General features: G+C 40.1%; 1 protein-coding gene across 2 annotated transcripts in view; it reads left to right on the forward strand.

Annotated features, from left to right (window-relative positions):
- Positions 1-6510: 6510 nt before the first annotated feature.
- Positions 6511-12517, forward strand: part of slc25a15b (solute carrier family 25 member 15b) — a 6372-nt gene continuing 365 nt past the window's right edge. The window contains exons 1-8 of one of the 2 annotated variants that reach the window (XM_061739875.1): positions 6511-6787; positions 7277-7352; positions 8629-8718; positions 8836-9094; positions 9163-9300; positions 9947-10122; positions 11143-11301; positions 11376-12517. The exon at positions 11376-12517 is cut by the window's right edge and continues 365 nt beyond it. In XM_061739875.1, coding sequence (XP_061595859.1) covers positions 8664-8718; positions 8836-9094; positions 9163-9300; positions 9947-10122; positions 11143-11301; positions 11376-11497 — 909 coding nt within the window. In that variant the 5' untranslated portion in view covers positions 6511-6787; positions 7277-7352; positions 8629-8663 and the 3' untranslated portion in view covers positions 11498-12517. The remainder of the gene's footprint in view (positions 6788-7276; positions 7353-8628; positions 8719-8835; positions 9095-9162; positions 9301-9946; positions 10123-11142; positions 11302-11375) is intronic. The other variant, XM_061739874.1, reaches the window with a different exon arrangement.

Consider the following 12517-nt stretch of genomic DNA (forward strand, 5'->3'; position numbering starts at 1 on the left):
TATACATATAATGATTCATACTATATAACCTAGAAATCTACAGTATATACTCTTTTATAAAGTGCCTCATTTTTGATTGTAGCTGTTTTTACACAGGTGATCTTAAAATGGGTTGTATAAATGGGGGGGAAGAAAAAAAAAATAGCTGTTTCTCTCCTGAGTCTAAATTAGTGCAAATGTTGAACTGCAAAAGGACGGACCAGACACGTCACACTGCTGCCATCCAGCCGTAATCAGATTGCCTTACTAGTTTCATCAATAACATGAAAACATTTCCATTCATTTCTTTACTTTACAGTGCCTAAACACTACAGCCGATGTAAGCACACACACACACACACACACACACACACACACACACACACACACACACACACACACACACACACACACACACACACACACACACACACACACACACACACACACACACACACATGTTCACTGTTTTGGTCGACTTTGTCAACCTTTAGTCCGGAGGAAAAAAACAAAGAAGACATCTCTCCACCTCTTTCTTGTACGAGTTTCACAACGTGTCCAGCCCTACTGTCTTTTTTTATTTTATTTTCTCTCATCAACCACCTCACAGCCACTTGTTTCCTGTGACCGGTCCTGAACTGTCTGAGGCAGATGCGAACATCAAGTCCAAACAAAAATCTCTTGTACATGAGGCTTCTACATTACGTGGACTTTAATGTCAAAACCTCTTTTAATGGCCGTATCTCTTCTAACGTTCCCGTTTCTACATCAGGAGCGAACAACCACTTACCTGTACAGTATATAAACTAAGTGAAGTCAGTATTGGCGTTGATTTGCTTTTGGTTTCCAGAGCCGGTTGCCGGAGCGACGGGAGTATGACGACGCTCGTGCGTTGTTCTGAAGTTGTGAATAGTGCTGCTTCACTCCACACTCAGACATGTACACCGGCTGTGTGTTTACAGGGTGCAGACAAAGACGTTTTAGCAGTGGTAGCGTTTCCCACATTTAGATTTATTTTGAATTTTTCATGATGCTCTGGTGCACCAATCGAATCACAGCGGGGAGCGCCGCCAGACGAAGGAATCTGTGGATCCCATAAAGTCCAAATATTTAATTTATTCTGCTCAATGCAGATGTTCAGACTGACCCGACCACTGAGTCTGGTCACTGAAGAAATATTACAGAGTTAAAACAACCCAGGATCTATTATTAGACGGTTTAAGAGCGACTCAAATAGAAACAGAACTTAATAAAATCTAAAAAATATCATCCCTCTCAAGTGATATTGTAGATAAGGTCTCTACAGACGAGTCATTTAACTTTGTATGTGTACAAGTCTGGGATTAGGACCGTACAGGCATCCCCTTCCTGTCGCCACCACCTCAGTAGATGCAAAAGGAGAAGAGATCACGGCCGGTACTTCGACCACCGGAATATTTACTCATAAATATCAAAGTACCGATCTGAAGTGATGGAAGCTGAGAGAGTGACGACCGAATGGAGGTGCATGTACAAACGCTTCTGCAGCACCTCTTCAACCTCAGTCTGAGCCACAAGTTTCCCCTGCCGTTTTTCAGTATCTTCTCCTGAGGTCTATAGACCTGTAACCCTAACATCCAACTGGAGAGACTTTTATTGGCCCACCTGAAAAAGGAAACAAGCACCTTGGAGTTGAAGTTAGGGTTGGAGTTGTAGAAGTGTTGAAAAAGCGTTGCTGCTTCAACGAACCCACAGTCATCTGCTCAGAGCAGCAGCACTGGAGGATCATGGTCTTTGATTCCTCCAGTGCTTTTAAACACCATCCAGGCTGCGTTACTATGTAAAAAACCTCCAGAAGACACAGGTGGAGGCCTCCACAATCACCTGAATCACCAGGTGGTCGGCAGCACCGGAGCGCCACAGGGGACGGTACTCTCCCCACTCCTCTTCACGCTGCACACCTCAGACCTCCAGGACAAGTAGCAGTCCTGTCAACTGCAGAAATACTCAGATTACTCTGCAGTTGTGGGGTTTATCAGTGACTGAGGACAGAGTCTGGTGGATAGTTTTGTGGCAGAACAATCAAGTCATCTCGAACATCACAAGACAAAGGAGATGATTGTGGATTTCAGGATGACATCAAATAATTATGAAGAAGTGGAGTTAGTGGAGTTATAAACACCTCATTAATAAGGACAGAGTAGACTTTACTTCCTGAGGAAGCTTTGGTCATTCAGTATTTGCATCAAGATGTTGTCACATCTGCAGTCATCTGTATTGTATTTATGATTTCTGTACACATACAAAGTTAGCATTGCTTCAGTCCTTCTGTAGGACCCCGGTCTACAACAGGGACATTCCCAGCTATGTCTGTTCTTCTTCGTAGCATCAGTTCCCATTTCACTGCAAACGCATAATGATTTCTAAATCAAAACTGCTTCGATCCATGTTGGTTCGAAGGTTTAACCACCTAACGATAAATCTGGGGTTGTTTTAACGCTGCAATGTCCCTTTAATCGCGTCTAATTTCGATGCACACACTGAATTTCAAGTTTTCGTTGCATTTCTTTAACGTTACCTCTGAAGTTTAACAAAGAGGGAATCATTTTTTGTCAGACAACTATTTAAACTTTTAATTAAAATAAGTGTTTAATTACTGAGCGCTGTCATCCTCATCAAATCCACACAAGTACAGTGACTTTTACAGGTTTCATTTGTTCTTCTATAATCTCTCTGTTATTCTTTCAGCGCGACTCCTCTAATTGGGGATTAGTGCGATTCTCTGACTGTACCTCATAATCTCAGATCCAGCAGACGCAACAGTTGGCCTAACTGTAAAGCCCCTTGCAGGGGCGCATAAATAAAAACTGTGGATTTGGGTGGATGTGACGAGCAGAACCGCAGAACCGAAACCACTGTCACGAGGGACGCGTGTCTTCTGCTGGAAAACAGGGATATGTTAAAAAGAAAAGAAAAACACTTAAAAGACTCTAAGTGTGGGAAATGATACTGTTTGTACAATCAGGATAGTAACTATAATTAAAATGGAAAGAGCATCATATGTATTTTAAAGCTGTTAACTCTACTTTGATAATGATTACGCTGTAAAAAGGTCGAACAGGAACTGTAGGTATGTAAAGTTTACTGTGTACAGAGGATGGGGGGGCGGGAGAGGGTGTGGGGGGGCGGGCATGGGGTTCAGTCTGTTCATGGCAAAATTGTTTAACACAGAATATTGATGATTCTTGTCTGTGATGTAGACAACGTCAATGTTTTTTCTTTCTTTTGATAAAAAGGCAAAGTGATATAAAAATGGAAACCTGTGTCCGTCATTGGCTGCGCTCCTCGACTGGGAAGATGACAACAGGGAGCGAGTCTAGACTGATGTACAGTAAGCCACCAGGCAGAGTTTTAAAGGATAAGCCCGTGGACAGGGGGCACATTTATTTAATCCCGGGCTACTCTGCTTCAACAGATGGTAATTTGACAGTATTTAAGTTCACATCGGAGGAACTGTGGAGCAGTGATCTCTGCTGATCCAGAGTCAGATTTATTTAGTTCTGCTGTCTACAAGCCTGAGGATGACCGTAACACTCAGCCGTGCAGTATAACATCACCCTTGTACTTGTACTCCAACTGCACGATGGTATGGAAATGTTAAATGAATATATACAGCGGTTCAAACATTTGCTTTGGCCTTTATTAATGTATGAGCCCCAGATATGTCATGTTCTGTTTCCATATCATTTAATCTCTTAATATAGAACAAATCCGGCTCTTCGGTCCTGCAACACGTCCCAAATACAGATTCTGGGATAATAATAATAATAATAATAATAATAATAATAATAATAATAATAATAATAATAATAATAATGATGATTATTAATAATAATAATAATAATAAATCCTCTTTTTGTTCTTTTCCTTCTTTTTCTAACATTTATCTGTCTGCCATTGCTGCCGTACAAATCATTAAGTATGAAGAACTTATCAAGCTTATCATTAAAATTCTCTCAGTTTAGTAAAATGAACAATTAGATCAAAACAAAACTTCAAACTCCCTTCTTTGCTAATAATTTATGCAACCTCCCATGAAGAATGTAAAATCCAACAGTGAACGTGTCACTTTGCATTCTGCATGACTATAACAGTATTTATCTTTAATTTACGAAGCATAAAGAAAAAATAATAATGATCATGATAAATGTCAATGAAAGAGTCATATTATAACTGCATTACCTTTGATATTTTAATTATACTTTTTCTCATTAATCTTACGCATTTAAATGCAGAACTTTTTTATTTACTTTTTCTTAAGCCACTATGGTAGAAAGACTATTTCTGACCTCATGGGGTCAGAAGATCACGGGTAAGGTCACGTCGAACCTGAGTCAGATCAAGGTTCTACGTCCTGCTGCCTCGTCTGACACGATCCAGGACGGCTGCATTTCCACTGCACACGAGCGAAAGTGTGCACTTTAATCCACGTTTACATTTTTTCTATTCTGATGTTATGGATTAATACATAACATTGTTGGCGTGTTCCAGGCATCCTCCAGATGTGCTCATTTGCCCATATTTGAATGAACCAGGTTTGGACAGAGTCAGCGGGCCGAGAGGCCTGAAGATTAGGCTTCAAGATGACTTTTCATCAAACTGATGAGTGATGTCACAGGTGGGTCGTCCAGAGCACCTGGCAGAAAGGGGAATTACAAGACACGCCCGGATGTTCGCACTAGTGATGTTTGATACCACAGATTTCCTTTACGATCCGATATTGAGTAAAATTCAGGCTGGTATTGGCGATACCGATTCAATACCGGTCCGATACATTGTGCAAATACACCCAATGTGCCCGGTAAATCTAAAAAACATTGGTGTTTTCATTTTAGATAACTTAAGAATACAAGACATCAGATTCACTTATTTAGCTATTTATATTAAAGTCAGAAGTATAATTGTATTATATATTATATATATTAACAATATATAACACATATATATATATATATATGTATATATATATATATATATATATATATATATATATATATATATATATATATATATATATATATATATATATATATATATATATATATATATATATATATATATATATATATATATATACCGTATATTATATAAGTAGCGGGCTCATTCACAATATAGCCGAGTTGTTACAACAACAGAAGAAACAGAAGTGTTTGAAAAAGGTGTTTCCATTGCTAAAAAAAGATATGAAGTAAAATAATAAAACCATTAAAATAAATAAGAATAATAAACCAAAATAAGAACTACTATGAAAATGAAAATAAAAAATGTAGTTCCTAACAGCAGTGTGTCATTTTGACAAAATCCCAATAGTTTAGTTACTTTCCACCATATTCCTGTTAATAATATACATTACCACAAATGACTGAAGTATCAAAAGTATCAATATTTTAGTGTAAGAATTGATTTTAGAGCATACAGATCTGGTATTGGAAGTATCAATATTTCAGTATTGATCTGCACATCACTAGTTCATGGCAGCATCTCAATTATCCTTTTATTGTCTAAAAAACTGAAAATAGAGAGTCAGAACTCTGTAGGTTTTTTATATCTCCAGTTCTGGAGTATTGAGTACCTCTGCAGTCTGCAGATGTTTACATCATATTATTAACACAAAAACCTCCTGAGAGCCACATAGCTGAAAGGCATTTGTTCAAAAAGCCATTCCTGCTGTAGAAAACCTTTGAGCTGTTTTCCTTAGGAAGGGAATGTTCTTTCAGAGACACATAATAACACACCAGAATACATGAAAGAGTTAAAGAGTTGGGAACACATCTCTCTGCTCGGCCGTGACGAGGAACAGTACATTCTGATAAGTTCTTTGGACTATGTTTACTCAAGGTACGTAATTACATCATCAAAAGATTCTTTTTTGTGTTTTCTGCCAAAAAATAAGCAAAGTTATCACATCTTTTTAACTTTGGTGTTACAGAAAATGCCACAGCAATTTTTATTCAGTGGTTCTAAATGAGTCTGAGGACAGTGGAGAGTAAAAGTGAGGTCACCTAAAGCCTCAATCATACCAGATTTGAAAAAGTAAAATAAAAATAAGTTTGATATGTTTTATAATACTTTTGTATGGCCAGATCGGACATGTTGAAAAGGTTTAAACATTTTTCTTTGAAGTCAGCACGTTTTTAGAATAATGTGTGCACTGTTCGAACACACCACTAGGAGGTGCTGTTGAGACATCAACGAGACTGCTTTCATTGTTTTGAATGGAATTTGAACCGGAAGTTTTACATCTGCCGGCTTCATTGCAAAGATCTTTCACGCAAAGATGATAACTGTACGACAGTAGAGCTTAATCAGGTTAAAATGAATGATTGTTGATTTGCTAAAAACGGTTTTGTTTAATTTTAGTTTTCCCAACTTTCAGTACTAACTTTCAGTACTTAATAAATATTAAGTGAAAAAACATAAATAAAACTGTGCCGAATTGGCGCGAGAGCAGGTTTGATACGAGGAATTGGGCGCGGAGTGGAACATCTCCCTTTTCCTCTCTGCGGCGTCATGAATCAACCTTTGGTCACCCTCCACATCCTCCTCCTAAAGTCTGACATCCCTGCAGGCCGGTCTGATTTACCTGGGAACACGGCCACATGTTTGACTTTAGGCTTTAGGACAGCAGTGAGATAAACTCCTCCACGGTCTCGCTGTGAAAGCCTGGCATGGTCGTGGATGATGCAGCTCAGCGAGTCACCCATTATTTAACACACAGACATCAAAGATGCTTTAATGCTCCAAGATAAATCCGACTCTGTCCTGAGAGGTTTGTATTTTGACATTACAGCTATGTGTTTTTTTTTTTTTGCTGTGTTTTTACAGAAAACAGTAACTTTCATCCATCTTTTTCGGCTAACTATTTAGTCTTATAATAATAACGACTATTTCTAAAATGTAACGACATGTTTTACTCGTTGTCCTCGACCATTGACCCAGAATGATAGAAACTCACATGTGTCCTGTCTAAACAGATGCATTAAATCGCTGTTTAGGGAACCGGGCTTTGTCGCCCTCTAGTGGTGGAAACAGGGTACTCCGGTTACATCACCCCGCCATGATTATTCCAGTTTCTCTAGAAATTAAAATACTTTCTGATACTTCTTTTAAGTTGGACAAACACTTCATGTGTCCTCCGGTTTGACATTTTTAAGCATTTGACACAGTTTCAGTTTCTGTGTCCTTGAATGTTTCAACCTATCAAGGTAAATGAAAGTTCAGTCCATCCATGTATCGTTTGTGGTTCATTTGGTTTCAGGTTGAGAGGGCAGTCGCCTCCTCCAGCTCTTCTGGATGGATGCCAAGTCGTTCCTTGAGAAAATCTAGTCTCTCCGGTGTGTTTTGAAAGTCCTCAGGACCTTGTCATGATTATACATGCATAAACCCGTTACCAGGACGGCGTCTTCAACCGCCTTGACTGGCTCCTCTTGATGCGCAGCAGCAGTGGCTCTACTCGGATAACTAAATTTATCTCTCTAAGCCCTTTGCAGCTTTATTGAGGTGGAGAAGTTTGCAAGCCCAATTTTAAGCACAAGTCCATCGAGTCACATGCACAACGACGTATCAACAGCTAGCCAGGTCCCTGGCCAGGACCAGCTCCAGCGGGACCCCACCTTGGGCACGCTCACATCTGCTTGGTACAAGTAGTTAATCATACACCTGACCATACTCCAATAAATCCACGACTTTGGACTAGGTTATCTGAAGGAACTGATCCCGTTTTGACGGCTGAGAGGGCAATCTTGTTTTGTTTTTACTTCAGTAATATAACAACAATATAATAAACACATATTATATTTGTTTTTACATTTCTGACAGATATAATAGGCCAAAAACTATTAAATCACTGAAAATAATTGTACTTTTCAACATTTTTTCAGACATGCCCAAGACTTTGGGACCGGACTGTACTTTATTCATATAATCATATAGCAATCAACACTGTGCAATAATAATAATAACCACAATCATATGCTGTAACAATGCACCGTTCAATAACCATGTCTACAGTACCTCATACTGCTGCACCTTTCACTTTTTTTAAATTGTATATATGTTAATAAGAGCTGTCATTTGTCTATTTATGTACAGTGAGCGAAAATAACCGAGTCAAATCCCTTTCTTGTTTGAACTGACTTGGCCAATAAACCTGATTCTGATTCTGATAAGATTTAATTCTCTACCGGCGTTCACGTTGCCAAAAAAGGATACACTTACTGATAATTGTCGAGTTTTTATTTTATTTTATTTATTTATTTATTTATTTATTTGCACAGTGATAACACAATAATTCTTTTTTTATCATACAAGGACAAATAATTTGTGCAGGAGAGGAAAAGAAGCCCGAAGGGCTTATAAAAAATCCTCCCCTCAATACAAAATCACCAAAACAAAACAGTCAATAGCAAAAGAATAGAAAGGAAAAAGAAAAGGTAAAAGAAACAAAGAAAAATACAATAAGTACACAAACAAAAATATCCATGAAATGGCAATTTCATTTCAGTAAGAATATCCTGTTAATTTTGTCTAAATAAAAGATACCCCATTAAGCTGGTCCAAACAATATAATAATAATTTTAACAATATAATGTGTTCTTGTTGTCTACCTAGGTAGCTGAGCGAGGGGAACCTCTTATTTGACCAACATGGCTCCACACCCGGTGGTCCAGGCCATCATTGACCTCTCCGCAGGAGCCATCGGTAACTAAACCCCCAGATTCATCCTTAGCACAGTTTGCTTTCCTCTAGTTTGCTGCAGCTTTGGTTTACGTTGCAACAGTCCTGATGGTGACAGTGTTTTCATGGTCGTCCTCCAAGGCGGCGCTGCGTGCGTCTTCAGCGGACAACCTCTGGATACGGCCAAGGTCAAGATGCAGACCTTCCCCACGATGTACCGGGGTTTCATCCACTGCGTGGCGTCCACCTACAAGCAGGTGGGCCTGCGCGGCCTCTACCGCGGCACCAGCCCGGCCCTGGTGGCCAACATCGCCGAGAACTCGGTGCTCTTCATGAGCTACGGCTTCTGCCAGCAGGTCATCCGCTTCACGGCCGGGCTGCACGAAGAAGCCGTGCTGAGGTAGGAGGACCTGAGCGCACGCGTCCGTCGCCTCCGTGAACGTCCCATTAACCGCTGCTCTCTGTCAGTGATGTGCAGAAAGCCTGCGCCGGCTCGGTGGCCTCCATCTTCTCCTCCATGGTGCTCTGCCCCACTGAGCTCGTCAAGTGTCGGCTGCAGGCCATGTACGAGATGGAGGCGTCCGGAAAGATCAGCAAGAGCCAGAAGTAGGTGGAGGTTGGAAAGCCACATTCTTTTGCATGTGGCAAAAACTGGAAAAGTCATGGAATTTGAAAATGTCATTTCAAGGCCTGGAAAAGTTTTGGAAACATAAGTTCACCCCAAAAGTTTTGGAGAAGTCATGTAATTTATTTTTCTCACTTAATGATAACATTTAATAACAGCCTATGAGGTAGATTTAAAATTGATCAATAAATATTTTGTATCGAAAAGTTTTGCGTGTTCTCACGCGTGACTTGCCTAGCATCTTGTGCATCATGCAGATCGGATCGAGTGACCACATTCTCCAACAGTTATTATTAAAGTTATTACAGTTATATTAGATTACTATACAAAATATACTCTATATACTACAAAATATTGCTGGTATATCAGTGTTAGTTTAAACAAATGTTTATTTAGTATAAAACTGTAATTATCATTAGATCTCCACTGTGGTGACTTTTTACATAGTTTTATTCCTATATTTCATTCATACATTGATGTTTTAGAGGTCATGTATAGTCATGGAAACTTGCTGCTAAGTCATGGAAAAGTCATGGAGATTTGTTGGTTAAAATGTGTATGAACCCTGATGTGCTTGGTTTGCGTCTGACTGAACGATCCTCCGGTTTCCTCCGGTTTCCTCCGAAGCACCGTGTGGTCCGTGGTGAAGTCCATCATGAGGAACGACGGCGTGCCGGGCTTCTTCCAGGGCCTGACCACCACCATCGCCCGGGAGGTGCCCGGCTACTTCTGCTTCTTCGGTGCTTACGAGCTCTGCCGCACCGCTTTTGCAGACTACATGAAGTGCGGCAAGGACGACATCGGTACGGGTCGGGGGTTCGATAAATAACAGCTGAAACACTTCACAGCTTTGTGTCCTTGTGTCCAGAATATCAATTCTGGCTTTCGCGGTGTCATCACTTCTGAAAGGGGGTGTCCCGGATTAGTAGTGATGTTCGATACCACCGATCTCCTTTCCAATCCGATATTGAGTAAAATTCAAGCTGGTATCGGTGATACCGATTCGATACATTGTGCAAGTAGGCTACACCTAATGTGCCAGTAAATCTAAAGAAAATTGTGTATTTCAGATAGTTGAAGGATAAAAGACATCAGAGTCACTTATTTAGGTATTTATTTTAAAGTCAGAAGTGTAATTTTATTATATACATATGTATTCATAACATATAATATATATATTATATAAGTATACTCATTTACGATACAGCTGAGCTGAGCTGAAGAACCAGTGCTTGAAAAAGGTGTTTCCATCACTAAAAAAGATCCTAAGTACAATAATAAAACCATTAAAATAAATAAGTGAATAATAAACAAAAATACAAACTACTATAAAAATGAAAATGGAAAAAAAGTAGTTCCTACCTATTCCAGTTAATGATAAACATTACCACAAATGTATCAAAAAGTATTGATATTTTAGTTTGAGAATCGATTTTAGAGCATACAGATCTGGTATCAGAAGTATGGATATTTCAGTATTGATCCACACATCGGGGGGCGGTCAGTAGCTCGGCTAAACGTGGGTTGGTATACATGCCGGAATAACTCTGATTAGGAGCATTATCTGGCACTAAAAGCTCGATATCAAGAGCTTCAGCTCCGTTCCACTACAGCTCGACTAAGGTGTAAACACGGCTGTTAAAACTCCAATATCGGTCGGATTAAGGCAACAATTCAACTTTCTATTAATGCATGTAAACGTACTGAGTGGCAAGCGAAATTAAGTTAATGAGAAAACTGACATATTTTTTACATTTTGTTTACAACTTCTTCTGTTTTTGGGTGTAAATAACATTTGTACGATGTTTTTTACGATGTTGAAGGTGTGGCCCCGATCGTGTTCAGCGGGGGCTTCGGGGGAGCGTGTCTGTGGCTCGTGGTCTACCCCATGGACTGCGTCAAGTCCCGCATCCAGGTCATGTCTATGACGGGCAAGCAGGCGGGGTTTTTCAAGACCTTCATGACCATCGCTCGCGCCGAAGGTAAGCAGAGGGGTGGAGGGGCGTCTTCCTTCCCGCGTCCGGGTCCGAGCGTAACCCCCCCTGTCCCCCTGTAGGTGTGAGGGCGCTGTACTCCGGCCTCACCCCCACCATGATCCGCACCTTCCCGGCCAACGGGGCCCTCTTCCTCGGCTACGAGGTCAGCAGGAAGCTCATGATGAAGCAGTTCGACGGCTGACCGCGTGAACACAGATGTGGGAGCAGTGGACGGGAAGTGATTCCAGGAATCGGGAAGTGATTCCAGGAATCGGGAAGTGATTCCTGCCCACGTCTGGATTCCCTCTTTACCATTACTTGAAACTGCCACACTATCTTTTAAGACTACAGCACAAAAAAAACAAAAAACACATTTTGATATAGTGTTAACATTTATCTTAATCTAACAGCAAGTATCTTTTTTAGATATGAACCTTGATTGTTTTTAACACTCCAGAAATTCTTTACCAGGAGATGTATGACAATTCTTCATACCGGTACATATACACATATATCATATATGTGTATGTGTGTGTGTGTGTGTATATATATATATATATATATATATATATATATATATATATATACACACACACCATATATGATTTCCTTGTTTTTGACGTTCTCATGTCTGTTTTTCAAATATGAAATCATTTGCAGCTACATATCAACCTGAATTAAATCTTCCATTTTTATCTTTATCTTTGTTAGATAGAGAAATATTTTTAGCTCAAACCTTTTTATTTGGTTTCAAATTGAGCAGCTATCGTGTTTAAAGCCATTTCACTGAGGTCTTAAAGGTTTCTAAACGACATCAAACCAGCAGGTAGCAGTGCCACCTCTGGCCACAAGGGGGCAGCATAACCCAGCAGAGACACAGTGAAGTGCGCTTCTAGTGGAACAAAGCAGTATTGCAGTACGTACCAGTCTGCCCCCACTGCTCATTAGAACAGGGGTGTCGGACTCCAGTCCTCGAGGGCCGCATTCCTGCATGTTTCAGATGTTTCCCTGCTTCAGCACACCGTGATAAAAGTAGCTGTGACACCAACAGAGCTGTCCAGACCTTGATGACAAGCTGGTGACGACCATTCATTTGAATCAGGTGTGTTGATGCAAGGAGACATCTAAAACATGCAGGAGTCCGACACCCCTGCATTAGAACAATATTTTTCGTAACCCTTTTGTAAAGACAGCAGGTCAGGAGTGGTTTTAGATTTGAGCC

The sequence above is a fragment of the Cololabis saira genome, chromosome 14, assembly GCF_033807715.1.
Source record: "Cololabis saira isolate AMF1-May2022 chromosome 14, fColSai1.1, whole genome shotgun sequence".
NCBI classification, from domain to species: Eukaryota; Metazoa; Chordata; class Actinopteri; order Beloniformes; family Belonidae; genus Cololabis; species Cololabis saira.